Source organism: Nelumbo nucifera, chromosome 2 (assembly GCF_055504915.1).
Source record: "Nelumbo nucifera cultivar China Antique chromosome 2, China Antique-T2T, whole genome shotgun sequence".
Lineage (NCBI taxonomy): Eukaryota > Viridiplantae > Streptophyta > Magnoliopsida > Proteales > Nelumbonaceae > Nelumbo > Nelumbo nucifera.
This window is the reverse complement of record NC_142650.1, coordinates 35,850,418-35,866,157: the sequence shown is the minus strand read 5'-3', so window position 1 is coordinate 35,866,157 and position 15,740 is coordinate 35,850,418. Positions and strand designations below refer to the sequence as shown.

At 35.4% G+C, this 15,740-nt stretch overlaps 1 protein-coding gene across 1 annotated transcript; it reads left to right on the top strand.

The window, feature by feature from the left end:
* Positions 1-1,477: 1,477 nt before the first annotated feature.
* LOC104612343 (E3 ubiquitin-protein ligase DA2-like) lies at positions 1,478-14,255 on the top strand. The gene is made up of 8 exons (XM_010279732.3): positions 1,478-1,740; positions 1,839-1,890; positions 2,000-2,045; positions 3,033-3,114; positions 3,257-3,428; positions 3,535-3,625; positions 11,335-11,401; positions 12,750-14,255. The coding sequence occupies exons 1-8, from the start codon at positions 1,543-1,545 to the stop codon at positions 13,443-13,445; spliced, it is 1,404 nt and encodes a 467-aa protein (XP_010278034.1). The 5' UTR covers positions 1,478-1,542; the 3' UTR covers positions 13,446-14,255.
* Positions 14,256-15,740: the final 1,485 nt, after the last annotated feature.

Here is a 15,740-nt window from a genome sequence, read left to right as displayed (position 1 = left end):
CATGAAAGCTTGGTCCAAACTGTTTGGACAAGTTAGGAATATTTGCTCTCAAAGCAAGCTTTTACTAATCCCATTTCCATTAATAACAAAGAAAGCAATAAACTCCCGGCTTTCTTTATTTTATCACACAATCCATCAAAGGTTTCAAATTTTCCACCTTTATTTTTTATTTATCACATCACAATTTATTACTTACTATTTAATTCTTTTTCGGTGAGTGTTGGTAACTTTTGATCTGGTGTTTGTGTGTGTTTCATGGCTTGGGTTGGGCTAATGTTGGGCTTGAATTGGCTGTCATGGACCAGCATATTATGTCGTGGGTCCCAACATTAGTATCTACGGAAAATGGGCCTTAAAGGTAGACTTTTACTGGTTTCCTATCATCATCAAGATAATGTTGGTGCCACAAATTGATGAAATTGGTATGATCACAACCATTTGATTTTTTATTAGGGGTGTAAAGGTAGCGAATTAGGTCATATAGGGTTCTTACAAAGGTTGAATTTGAACTTGACTAATTAATTTGAATGCTTAAATCTGAATCAGATCTAATTGATTTTTGCACCATTATACCCTTTATTAAATGAAGAAATAATTAGGTAGAATTAAAGGGTTTTAAGTTTTATTATCTTGTATATGTGAATGTTGCAATGATTTAGATATTTATGGAATGGAATCAGATTATATTCAAATTTGATTTGATAAATTAAACTATATTATTTCATATCTACCATTACTATATTATCCGAATTCAATACATTAATGCCAAAATCTCGAATACATATTCAGATACCATTTACACCCCTACATTTGATTTCTTCCATCTGATAATTAGATTAGAAAGCTAGCAAATTGTTTTAATGGAGTAGAGATTCATTCTTAATGCCTATCAAACGGTGGATCATGACCATTCCAATATTACATATACAGTTGCGGTTCTAGACAGTTATTTCCATCTGTATAATGAATCTGGAGTTGTACCAAGTTCCGCATCGTGATGCTTCATTATCAGGAAGATCATGTGAACTTTTAACCTAACTGAGCCGGTGGGCCCCGTTGGGGACTCGGAATTGGAAACTCTAGAATCGGCCCATATCCAATCCACCGACCGCTGCGAGCCTGCGACCATTTGTGGCGTTTTCCGTAAATATTAACAAATTGGGGGACAAAGTTGTATTATAGAAAGTAAAAACAAATCAGCCGAAACCAAAAGTATAAGAAGAAGCAGAAAATGAGAAAAGGGCATGCAAATCACGTCCACGTCATCACTCATCAGGGGCATTTACGACATTACGTAACAAGTCAAGGACATTCCCGTCAAAACAAAGAAAAAGAAAGCTGACCAGTGACACTTTTCCTTCTCGTCGACTGCTTTGCTTTGCCTCCCTCCTATCTCTCTCTCTGCTACTTTGCGTCTCTGCAACTACGTCTAAAGAATCTCTCTCAGAATAAACGAAGGAAGATTGAAGAAAGAAGAAACCCTAATCCTATTAATAAATGAATAAGGAGATGACAAGAAACGGGGACCGATGAGGAGTCACGATGGGGAATCGGATTTGCAGGAAGAGTACGGTGGAGGAGCGGTTCACGAGGCCGCAGCGACTCGTTCGGAACCCGTCCAATGTCGACTACAAGAAGCTCCGGAAGCTCATTCTCTCCCAGAAGCTAGCACCTTGCTTTGATGGCGTCGAGGATTCTAATAATAATCCTGATCTCGAAGAATGCCCGATTTGTTTCTTCGTAATAACTCGCCTATACCGGTTCTCTGTCTTTGTAATATCACGCTTTTTAGTCTCTTTTTTCTTGGTTTTTTGATGTTTGTTCTTGGGTTTCCTCAGTATTATCCGAGTTTGAATCGGTCGAGATGTTGTATGAAGGGTATTTGCACCGGTATGCTACATTAGTCTTTCTTTTTTCGGATTTTTGTGAACTAGAGGTTTCGAGCTCCAAATGAATTTTATTTCTAATTGGGTTGTTTCTTTAATTGGTTTCATTGCAGAGTGTTTTTTGCAGATGAGGCCTTACAATGCTATGAGTTCAGCTCAGTATCCTCTTTAAGACGCGATTGCTTGGACTATATTTATTTATCTATCAATTGATATTCTGTGGATTGGGGCTGGTTCTTTCATATACATCATTTATTTGATTCTCTTGGTTCTTTCTTCCTTAATTGAACTGTTTCTGTATTTCAATTACTGTATTTTTCCTTTTTTTTTCCCCATTTCTTTTCTTCTCTAATAGTCGTGAAATATTCTTATTTTTTTTTAAGATAAAGTAAAAATTTTATTATACAAAAGAAGGTACAAGGAAAGGTGATAAACAATCACCCGAGGAAAGGTGAAAGATTCTTATTGGATTTAGCTATTATGAAAATAGGGGCTGATACTCCTATGCTGATTGCTGAATAAGCTGGAAAGTTGCTGATAATCTAGCAGAACTGAAAAGCTAGGGAATTGAAGGATTCCAAGTAAATTTCCATGGATTGTATTACCATTTTCTTGGACCATGAGTTTAAATTAGTTAGTAACCATAAGAAACTCTGAATTTACTCATATATAACCATTATTACATCAATTTCAATACTAAAAGCAATGAATAGCAAAATGAGCTGGGATGAACATGACCCTATTTTCATCAATTTCAATACAAACTGCCCATTAAACCATGAAACGGAAACAAAGTTATCTACTAATTTGATTGAGCACATAGACATAAGGATTTTAGTCTACAAAACAGTGCATTATGGAATCTCATGTGGCTCCTTAAAAGCATTATCAAATACAAATACATCTTCTTTCACCTCCTACTTTGAAGTTTTCAGTCTGAGAGCACATTGAATCATTTCTACTCAACGAGTCAATGTAGCATCCTCATGCCCAATTTGCCCATTAACATCTAGTAATGATTGTAACTGTCTTTCTTTTATTCATTTTATCTTTTCAATGTTAGGAAGCTACATCTTTCTTCTATCAAAAAAAAAAAAACAAATAATTCATTAAGCTCTTTTAAATTGTAACCTTAGCTAATAAAAGGTGCCCATTTTGTAAAACTCCAAGCTATGCTGTTGAGTACCGAGGTGCCAGGACACAGGAAGAAAAAGGCCTAGAGCAAGCTGTATGGCTCCTTAACTCTGATTGGTGTTTTTCTCTCTCTCTTTTTTTTTTCATGCTGTAGATAGATATAACTAACTTTGAGGGGTTGAGGTATATGCATTGGGATGCTATAAATCTTATGTGATTAATTTTTGGTGGTTCAGGAAGAACAGAGAGTAATTGAGGCCAAAATAAGAATGCAGTTGCGTGAATCACAAAATACTGAACGACTTATCCTGGGCAACCAAAATTCTTCTTTGGAAGTCCAACCTTCAGCCATAGGCTCCCGGCAATTGTGCAATGTTGCATCTGCTGATATTGACTTACAATGTTTTGGTATATATTTAAGTTGTAGTTCTTAAAGGTTTATTGATATTGATTTAGTTCTTGTTATTTTCTCCATATCTTATTTTAGCTAATATTTGTTTGATGGAATGAGCAGGTGGATTGCAGGACATAAACAACACAGGTCTATCTTTTGTGGGTGGAGGAATCCAAGTTGTTGGATCTCCTGGAAATGCATGGAGTGGAAGGTTTGTGATATTCTTTTCCTTCTATTTTATACCACCTTGTCCTCATAAAATGAAATTTTCTATATGAAATGGTTAATAGTGTTTTAGAGATGCCAAAATCTCTGTTACAATTAACTTGAGAAAATCACCTAATATTAATAGCCTTGATCTTTTTTGTAATCTCTCTCCCTCTCTTACTTTTATTAGATGATTTTAAACAACAAATATATATTTTTTTTTGAAAAAGGGAAAGTGACTTTTATTAGAATAACACAGACTGATACTAGAGAGAGAGGGGGGGGGGGGGGGGGGGGGGTTCGATCAGCTGAACTCAATCTCCAGAGAAAATGGATGTAATTTGAGGAAGTAATTATGGATGTCTCTAGCATTGTAAATGTTAGAAAAATTTACCCTTTAGCCTAACATGCTCTGGTGTAGGCATGATATTTTAATTCCTAACTAACTAGACTTGAAGGAAATTCATGCTTGTGTTGTATTGTCTTCTGAGTTTCCTGAATTTGAAAGTTTTAATTGTTGGCCTTATGATATTACTTTAGTGGATCATGACTGCTAGAACAAGAATTTCAATTTTAATTCTTTTGCTTTATTAAAATAGTTGTGGCCTATGCAAAGAGGAAACAAGATCCTTTATCAGATGCTAGATTTTACTAACCATTGTTTCTCATAAAATCAAATTTATGATGAACTCCAAATATTTGGAGAAGAATTTTCTGGTATTCCAGATTCAGCAAAAGTTTTATTATTGTTGTTGTCATTCTTTCTGTTATTGTTACTGTGCAACGCCTTTTTTTATAAGCCACAGTCAGCTTGGTCCATGGTAAAAATGTAAAACCTCAGGTTGACAAGCATGTGAACATTGGTTTGAGTGTTCAAGTGATCTTTTTTTTTTTATCAGCAAAAAACTTTCATTAATAACAGAGAAATTAAGTTACAATAGATAAAGATTGCAGAGGGACAAACTGCAATCTCCAGCAATTAGTTACAATTTTTCCCAGTACAATGAAGATCTATTTGCCCCTTGTTTTGCTAGGGTATCCGCCATCCCATTTGCATCCCGTTTGACCCAACCAAACTGAAAGTTGAACTTCCTTTCAAGTATGCCAATTTCTCTGAAGATAAATTTGAGCTTCCAAGGTACTGATGTGATGTTTTTGGCCCAAGAGATGACCAATAGTGAGTCTCCTTCTATTTCTAAGTCTGTTGTTCCTATCTGCTCAGCCATCTTTAGACCTTGGAAGTAGGGCTAGAGATTCAGCCTGTATTGAGTCACCAAAACCTATTGGTCCTGAGTAGAGTGCCACCACCACACCTAGATGATTTCTAAACACACCCCCTATGCCTGCACTTCTTGGGTTGCCAAGAGAACTCCCATCAAACTTCAGTTTTAGTTTGTTCAGTGCTGGTGGCTTCCATTCCATACTTACAAGTACTTTGGGTACATCTGTTTGTGCTACTTCAGCCCAATTTCTTAGGATCTCATTCGTGGAGTAGTTTCTGAGTATCTCCATGGTCTTCACCCAATGTGCAGTTCTGATTTTTATGGCTTCAATAACTTCCTCCTTTGTTTTGCTTTTTCCAGAAAAGATTCTTAGGTTTCTTTCCTCCCATATAGTCCATACTGTAGCTACTCTTACTGCCTTCCATAAGCACTTTCCTCTTTTCTTTTGTTGACAAGGAAAGAGGGGCTGAATAGACTTGCCACATCCTGTGGGGGAACCCATCTGCATCCAAAGAGAGAACAAACAACATTCCGAATACCAGAAGCAAAATAGCAGGATAAAAGTAAGTGGGTTAGGGTTTCACCACATCCCAAACAAAGGACACACACATGAGGAGAGAGGCAATTGTTTGGCCTCCTTTTCTATAGCACATCACAAGTGTTTACCTTCCCTAGGAACACTTCCCAACAGAAAGCTTGTACTTTTGGAGCGATCGGTTTAGATCAGATTTCTCTCACTGGGAAGTTCAATGCCCTACGATCAATGTGAGTGAGCAAACCAAAGAAAGATGCACAGGAAAAAGCAGATGGGTTCCACTCTTTCCAACATAGGTTCATATCTAATTATACTTTACCTTTTGCTCAAAAAAAAAAAAAAAAGATCCTGGATAGCCCAAACCAACATTGGGCAATGGCCCCTTTTAAGCTTAGGCATGGCTTTCTAATGTTAGCCCCATTAAACTAGAATGGACTATCGGTTCCTATTCTATCTAATTAATTAGGTCATGTTCGCTTATAGGGGCAAAGCCAGGATTTTTCTATTATTATTATTTTTTGGAATTTTGGGTAAATTTCTTAAACTATCCTTATGGTTTAGGTAATTGACTAAGTGTACCCTTACTGTTTGAAAATTGACTAACACTACCCCTACTGATTCTGACAATTGACTAATACTTCCCTTACCGCTAACGTTCCATCATAAACCACTCAAATGTGCATCATGTGACTGTTGTAACTTTCAAAAATATCCAACTTACCCTTGTGATAACTTCCAGCACTGACACCGGCATCTGCGAAACCCTAACCTTTCAAAGCCTTCCACATTTGAGGAATCGAAGAAATAGGGAGACGAGAGGTGGCGAAGAGGGAAGTACCAAATTAGAGTTAGTCATCTTCTAATCCGTCATCTACTTGTAGAATCATCGATTTAATGTTTCATTTGAATCTAGAGCTTTCTTGTAGAGTCATCGAACTAGACAAAATTTGATGATGGGTGGAAAGCTTTTGGAACAGAAATTGAGGAGTGATTCCTGCACCTGAAAACCCCTTTGAGAATGTCGGCAAAAAACCCCTCTACCACCATTAACCGCCCACCACTTCGGGACGAGGAGTCACGTCAAGTTCAGCGGGTTGTGGAAACACTCACCTTAGCTCACATAAGACGACGTAGGTGAAGAGGAAGGGACGGTGGGATCTGTATTACCAAGGTTATCTCACAATAAAGTGAAGGAGGAAGGAGGAGGTTGGAGCTCTGTTTTACCGAGGTTATCTCACTGCAAGTGTGAGATACTGCCTTCGGCTTAGCTCACATAAGACATGTACTCTCTCTCCCCTTTTCTGTCTCCGGCAGAGCTCTGTTTTACCGATAGCTCTGTAAGACGTCGATCATGGCTTCATCTGACGTACTCAACTCCTTCGGCTGTAACATACTTGACTCCGTCACCTCCAATGCTTTGATCCCTTGGTATGTAGGAATAGGACAAATTTCTTTTTCAGATCTTCTCTTGGTTGGTCTCTGGTAGTTGCAGCTAGGAAGAAAAAAGTATTAGTGGAACCAAAGAGTGATTTCAATACTGTGAAAACCAGAGAGAGGTAGAAGGCGGTATTTGGACATGTACTCTCTCTCTTTCCCCCCTTTTCCCTGATTTATTTTGAAAATTTGAAGAAGAGTAAAGGGTAAAATAGTCTTTTTGTCTTGTTGTTAATGAATATTAAGGGGTGTTAGCGATATGGGAAGTATTAATCAATTGTTAGAAACAATAGGGGTAGCGTTAGTCAATTTTCAAACAGTAAGGGTACAATTAGTCAATTAGCTAAACCATAAGGGTAGTTTAAGAAATTTACCCTTATTTTTTTGGGGGCGGGGGGAAGCTAATACGATCAAATAAACATGGATGAGGGGGGGGGGAACCATAAAGACTATTAGTCCATTATATTAATAGGTGGGGAGCTTTGAGGCATAGGGGGAGACCAACTCTTCCCCAGGACCCCCCTCTCTACACCTCTGTTCACTTGTCGCTTCTTCTTGTTGGGATTGGCCTATATCATTAGCAACACTTAACATGTGGTTGAGTGGTCAATTTAAGATGCTGGACTTGTGATTATGAGGCATTTATTAGGTTTTAGTGACAATTTTACTAGAAGTCCTTAAGGTAATATTATAGGGCTATGTGATAAGTGGAATCCATTACAAGGACATCTAATGACCTAGTTTCTTATAAACATGAAACATGCCAACTAAGGGTGAGTATGGGCAACAAACTTATATGGTTTGTCATTGGATGTGGTGGTGATATCCTATCTACTTGAGTTGAGTGATACTCTACACCTAACATGTGGGCATATTTAGGATATTTTTTTTATCAATAACTGTCAAATTTTATTATTATAAAGCAATGAAGTCTAATATTTGTATTTGATTAATTTATTAACTATCCCATGAATTGTTCAGATGTAAAAGTAATTATAGCCCTTAAGACTTGAAAAGATTTTAAAGTCTTACGGTTATGTCTACTCATTTTATTATATTAAGGATGAGGTTACAATATGACCAACATTCTTCATGTTTCAGGTAATAAAAGGTGATTGTAGGATTTTGGGAATGTTCAATAAATAACCCATGCCCTTAGACAAGAGGAAAGTGTAATTACCAAAAATTCTGATTGAATTAGGACACTTGCCAACAATCCTAATTGGCCTAAGGTTATGTTAGGAAATCCTAGTTGACATAGTTAAAAGGAATATGTGGTTAAGCATCGTTCTTGAATCTGAATTCCATGGCTTTTATAAAAAAAGGTGTCTAACTAGGCAATAAAGATCACAAGGGTGTCTTATTATAATTTGTTTACTATGGCTACACACTATTACAATGCTTTCTAAATACATTCTATTATATATATATATTATTTATGTTTTTTTTAATGGTTGTACAATCAAAGCATAAAAGATCCAAGGGTTTTAATAAGAAGAGAAGGTTAAAATAGTTTCCTTGTCTTCTCTCTTACATTAAATAGAAAAGGGCTCTACACCTTTTTCTCCTCCCTTTTGTTACACTCTCTTAATTTTTTATTAGTATATAATTATAGCCTTCTTTAGTAACTAATATATTTTGGCATGCAATTGTTTTAACTAATTATTATGTTAGTGTTGTGTTTGAGATATTAAAATTAATTGGTTTAAAATGCTATTGTCTTTTAGATATGATGATTTGCTATTTTTGAGAAGAAAATTAATATTTTTAGTAAATGCTGTTGCTAATTTTTTCCATTTATGTGACCAATCAGAAAAAATCTATTTAAGTGCATACTCATTGCTGTGTAAAATTATAGAACTAACCTAGAATTTAGTTTTTCTTTTTGAAATTCTGGGCAACTAGGAACTCCACTATTGCCTAGATATATGCAGAAGCCTTGACAACTATGCTGGTTTGACTAGGACTCCTGTGTAAGTCCCTTGATAAAATCCTAGATGAGTTAGGATTCTTGGTGAGGAATCATAGTTGTACTAGGACAATAGGATTCTTGTATTTTGCCTTAGAAGAACTCTGGGGCAGTATGAGAGGAATCTTAGTTGAACCAGAACTTTCAGAAACGTTTCCTAGGGTGAAGTGTCCAGACCTTACTGGGATTCTTACTACACCCAAGTGGACACTTTGTAGTGTTTTCTTTAAAAGGATTTTAAAGCTTGTTATATTATCTATTAAATATTTATTTTCACAAAATGTATTCTGAAATTGTTTTATGAGGTGTCTAGTGGTGATAGAATTCTTTCATAAAACCCATGCGATGGTGATTGGTTAAGACTAGGACTGTCAAGTGTCAATGGGTTGGGTAGACCTGATGAAACTGAAATGAACTGACCAAATTATATAGGGCCTTGATCTACATCATCTCTCCTGATTATAATTGGGTTGGGATCAGTTTTGTTTGTATTAGCATATTAAAAAGAGATTCCTTCAATCTAATACCTGTATTTCTCATGGTATACTTATAAAATTATCATGTTATGCTGTTCTAATGTGTCAATTTAACTAATTTGCAGGTTTCTTGTCAAATTACAGGTTAAAAGTAGAGCTGTCAATTATAATCGGGTCTTATCAGGTTAGACCTGGTGCTCATGATTAATAATTGAGTTGGTTCTAGGTCTGTTATTTTAGGCCCTATAGGATCTAGTTGAGGACTGGTTCTGCACAATTGTTTATCGTTTTAGGACTAGGTTTACTTTGACCCAAACCAGATTCAACCTGTTGACAGCACTAAATCAGGTAGTTATCCTACTGCACTCATCATCACCCATGCTTTATCCCAACTATATGTGGTCAGCTACATGAATCCTGTTTCGCCAATCCATTCTATTTAAAGCTATATCCAATGTTAAATTATTAGTGCTTAAATCATTTCTTACTACTACTCGTGTCCTTTTTGGTTGTCTACCCCTAGCTCTTCTAGCCCCTTCCACTTGTAGCAGACCACTTCATCTAACTGGAGCTGTTGGTGGTCGAATACACATGACAAACCATCTTAGTCTACTCTAACCAGAACTATGTTTCTAAATTGATTTCCTTGTGACTGGAGTTAAGTAGGGTCGTAGGGGTGTAATTACAAGTGTCTTATTGGGCCTCTTTGCAATTCTAGGAAGTTTTCTAATCATGACTACTGATTAGAGAAAACGAGATAAAGATTTTATAATAAAAGTTAAGAGATAGTATTTCATTGCTATTTCTTTTCCAAAAGGAAACATATCTCTTTGATAAACCCTAACCCGAAGAGATAGATATACTTGTAGGATCTCAAATCCCCTAGGAATCTTTTGAGATTATAAATACTTGCTATAACCCTCCAAAGAATGTTAGGCATCCTACCCTAACAAATTGTTGAGCATTATTAAGACTATCAATAGGCCTCATTTTGGAACCAGATTGCTGAAGACTAAGAGAGCATTATGAATTCCTTTTAGCATAGATTGAACTGCAGCTAGACAGTGATTTAAAAGGCGCGCCGTAGGCACACAGGCAAGGCACATTTTAGGGTAGGCGCCTCGCCTAGGTCCAAGGCACAGCCCTTTCAAAAGGCACACGCCTGGTGCGCCTTGCGCCTCAGCCCAGGCATGCGCCTTTTGAAAATTTGACGCGCTCTTGTTCATTCATTCATCCTAATAAAGTATCTTCTTAAAGAGCAATTAAAACTATAAAATCATTATTTTTTTTGTGTGAAAACTAAGAATTTAAGACCTTAATGTGGACTTGTTTGGGCTTGCCTGAGGGGCATGGCACAAAAGCACTTGTAGAATCAGGAATGTATGTCACATTAGCTACTTGAAGTAATGTAATTGAGAAAAAAAGAGATTGTGGGTTTTATATGCTTGAAAATGTTTTATATGTTTGATTTTATTTTTAAATTCTCATTTGGATATGCTTTACATGTTATGTTTATGTATTTTAATTTTAGATAATAGGTTTTTTAAAACATTTATTTTAAAATTTAAGTTTATAATTTTATTAATATTATTTTTAATAATTTTTTGATTTTTTTTTGCATTTTGGATATTTTTTGAATTTTTGACATTTTTTTTATTTTTAGCATTTTTTTTTAATTTTTTGCGCCTTGCTTAAAAAGGCATGCGCCTTGCCTTGCGCCTTGTTTCTCAAGTGCAAATTGACCCCTGCGCCTTGTGCTTTTAAAACACTGCAGCTAGATCTATCATCTTCGTTTGGTGATTTCTCAGATCTGATTTCTTTCTAGAACATGTATATTTATAAGAATGAGGTATAAACAAATTAGAAAACAAAAATAGATAATAAAACCACAAGTTTTGTTTTTTTTTTTTATGTACATTCTACACGTCAGATTTCTGACAAAATCCCTGATGAGACTGGAAACACGTTTTTTCTTTTTTCTTTTTCTTTCAGATATATTTGTTTCATTTTGTTAAAGGTAAAGGAGCACATACTTGCTTCGGTTAGTAGCTAATACGGGGGATTTCTATTATGCAGGTATGATGAATTTGATATAGATCTTGAAGAAATAATGATGATGGAAGCTATATGGCAATCTATTCAGGTGGGCATAGTTTTAATGTATGTTATAAATTTTATTATATAATGTATATATGAATTTAAAATATATATTATGCCACTATATTTTATATTAAAGTCATAGGCCCGGAACCCAGCTTGGCCCAGGCTTGGGCTTATGACTTTTTTGGGTCCAGGTCAGTAATTTCTCTCCCTTCATTATTGTGCCTCAAGACCCTCTCAAAATTGTCAGATTTTTGGTTTTCTGATAAAAGAACAATGACATAAATACAACTTAGCATTAAGTATCCCATTTACCTTGGAAAGTAAAATATGGAGTGCTCATTAAAATGTTGTCAATTTTTATATTCCTACTTCACACTACCTTTTTTTTTTTTTTTCTTTTGGAGGTAATTGAAGTCTATTAAGGGCCAAGGCCCAAAAGTATGCTGTATACAGCTCCTCGAGCAGTAAGGGCATGAATCAACTATATCACTGCTATGTACATAATTACATAATAGTGAGTGGAGTACGTAAATTAACAAATATCTCCTCAATCTTCTGTTGACCAACTAGTCCATTAATTGCCAAATATAAGGTGTTTTAACTAAGGCATTGAGTAGAGTAATTGACATGAAATCTGACCTGTGTGGTATCCATATTTAGTGGGCTTAAATTGATAAAATTACTGAATCCAAAATGGGATGGAGTGTATATGGGTTTGCTTTCGTGTGTCTTATTTAGAATAATAACAAATGTGGTGTGATTAATAATAGCCTTATGTGGCCCTACAGATCCATAGACTCAAATGTTGATAAAGGTACATAAAATTCTCATAAAAGTTATTTTCAAGCCTATTTCTGATGTATAAATATCAAGTCTTTAGTTTATTTTGTTAATAATATATTCTGATTGTGTTTAGTTTAAATTGTTTATGGTATTCAATTTTCATATCCAATCCAGTTCAATCTAATGCCGATGAATACGATCAAATCCAATTATTAAAATGTCAATTTTGGAGCTAGGTATATTTGATTTTTTTTTTCATGTCAGCCCAATCTTTCATCCTGGCTTGAAGGACCCTCAAAATTTAATCAATTTCTTACAATAGAAATTATAAAAATATGACTGAATGCAAAAGCTCAAGGAAACCATTTAGAAACAATTGATGCTTTTGTTAATTTATAAATAAAACAAAAAAAAATCTTTAAGATTAATAAAATTCTCTCAATTTTTTGATCCTTGACTGTAAAATTCTCTCACATATGATACACAGAATAAATATTACTGCAGAATATGGGGATGTCTTTAATACCAGTCTGTGCATTGCATGGGTCCCTTGTAGTTTCTCATATGTTGATTTGAATTGTATTTTATCCTTGCTTCTTTCTCAGGATAGTAGACTACTTGGTGGTACAGCTAATCAATCTTCAGGATCAATTGGCACAGTTGGTGAATTCTATATCTCAAACCAAAGTGAGTCATCTTTGGCAGTAGTTGGCCAAACAGGAGTACCTACTTCGGATTCAGTAACCAGTGCAGTTGCAGTTGCCATTGCAAGTCTGGCAGAAGATAACACTTTTCATTCAGAAGGCCCTCAATCAATTCGAGATAATAGCGAGGTCAACCAAGGGGAAAATCAAAATGCTGTAGTAGGAAACCAGAGCTGTATGCTTGGGACCACATGCTGTGGTGCAGACTCACCTGTTAACTCTGACAAGGAGGCAGAATTTGATGATACAGAGTCAGAAAATTGCTGTCTGGTAAACCGTTGTTCCATGACTGAGGATGATTCCCAGGGATCAATCTCTGCCTATCCTCTAAATGTAAGTCAATGCTCATCAGAGGGGTTCATCTCCGATGAAGATCCAACGGCAGAGGAGGCTAATGATGTTGAATCCTCCTGTTTAAGCAGTCTTCACACAATCTCAGATTCATCATGTGAAAGCACAAGCACTTCTAACATTGGTGGGAGCCCTAGCTATTTGTCGCATTCAGGCCCTACCACAATTGAAAGGCAGCTTAGACCATTTTCCAACTTCTGTTCATTATCCTCTCACACATTCACACTTTCATCAGACACCTCATAAATGAAACATAAGGTGAGATCATGCACAGTAGGTGGAATCGTGACATCATGGTGTTTGAATAGTTTTTGCTACCAATCAATGCTATCCAATGATAGCCAGAATCCAAGTACCTAGAGCAGGCGTGATCATAAATTTTCACTTTTATGAACTTTTGGCCCTATTCATTCTGTAGGGTCAACTCCTATTGCTTCCTGTGATCAATCATACAAGCATAAAACAGGGGAAGGACTTGATATTTAGTGCAGATTGTACGATAAGGTGTGTGGGTTGTGCTTGTGCATTTATACAATCTTGATATGTATACAAGTAGTAGTCCCAGCCTCCCAGTTCTCAAAATAACTTTGTGAACCATAAAATTGGTGATGCTTAGTGATCGTCTTTGGTTGCAGATGAAGGGGAAGTTGGAAATATGGATGGAAACTATTAGATATTCTTACCACTTAAAATGATGTTCTTGATCACCATGTTATGGCAGCATTTAAATTTTCTGATTGTATTTCAAGATGTCTTCTTTAGAGGTTATTTTAAGATGCATTTCCTGGTTGAGATTTAGTCATTATCTGACGCTGCAGTTCGATTAGAATTGCTTCTCAACTTGGCGTCATCACTTCCCTGCAATATTACTCCAAGGGTATGTTTTGAAGGACAGGCATTGTTGTCAAAGGCATAAACTGCCCTCTATTGAGAGCCGGAGGAATTAGATTGATTGTCCAGATCAATTATGACAATTATTTTATTGTGCTGGTTAATGGTTTGAAGCGTTTGACCATGTTAATTTAAACAATAATTGCATTGTGGTTGTTTTGATTCCATGTGTTTGTTTTATTTAAACCCAAGATTTGTATATTTATATGTTCAAGTGTTTGAAATGCATGGATCAGTTGATCTTATATAAAAAAATTGATTTTTATTTTTTTTATGTATTAAGTAGAGCTATTGGTTTTAGCAAGGTAAAGTATAGAAACGTAAGGTGTATTGAAAAGATTAAGAGATGTTTCGGGATACGCATGTGAAACTTGTATAAATCTTAAAAAATACATTAATAATAATAAATATAAATTTTATATGACCTTAAATAAGTTATTTAAACACTTATAAAGAAAACAAGTTATTTAAACATACAAACTCATACTTCAATAGTGTGAGATATAGGGACAAATTGGTAATCGTTGAAGATAATGGAAGGAGTAAAATGTGAACTAATTTTCAGAAAATCAATATAATTTATATTAATGTTTATTAGTATATAAATTTTAATAATCATTTTTAATATTAATTAATGAACATCCATTAAGAAGAAAAATATTTGCTTAAGAATAATAATACATACAATTATAATCAACAATTGAATATGTAGTGGTTTGTTTATGTTTATTACAATCAAATTACCAGGGTTCAATTCTCCTTGTTTTTCTTATTTGTAGTTTTAAATATGTTGGTTTAATGACAAGTCAATTTCGAATTTATTGCTTTAATGGCGGGTCAAATTAAAATTTGAATTTGAATATTATCATAAATGTAGTTATTAATTATTAATTAAGAGAAAAAAAGATTTATTAAGAGAGAGGTAATAATCATAGGGTATTAAGAGTTATTTAGGCAAGTTTCCTTAAATGTAGGAGTTATTAGAGAGACAGAATTATTTAATAGGCTTATTTATGAGAGAGAGATAATCTAATATTACAATATGTATTGGCCGATACATTCAAAATATCGGTTCATCGGTCCGATACAGACCCAAAATGACTTGATACGAGTCCATATCGATCCGATACAGACAAAAAGGAACAGAACTACTGGTCCATTTGATCCACCCAACCCACTTTCATTGAAGCCCACCCATATCCACTTGTCTCTTTTGCAGGTGGGTATTAAGAGTTATTTAGGGCAAGTTTCCTTAAATGTAGGAGTTATTAGAGAGACAGAATTATTTAATAGGCTTATTTATGAGAGAGATAATCTAATATTACAATATGTATTGGCCGATACATTCAAAATATCGGTTCATCGGTCTGATACAGACCCGAAATGACTTGATACAGGTCCATATCGATCCGATACAGACAAAAAGGAACAGAACTACTGGTCCATTTGATCCACCCAACCCACTTTCATTGAAGCCCACCCATATCCACTCGTCTCTTTTGCAGGTGGGTCAAGGATCAAGTGAAAAGGATTGGGGTGGGTTGGGTCAAGGGTACCCATTCTGTCATAACATTGAGATTCCAATAACATAGGGGATAGATCAAAGGATGGAATGAAAGAATAGGGAGATGCAGCAGCAGCTGGCAATTA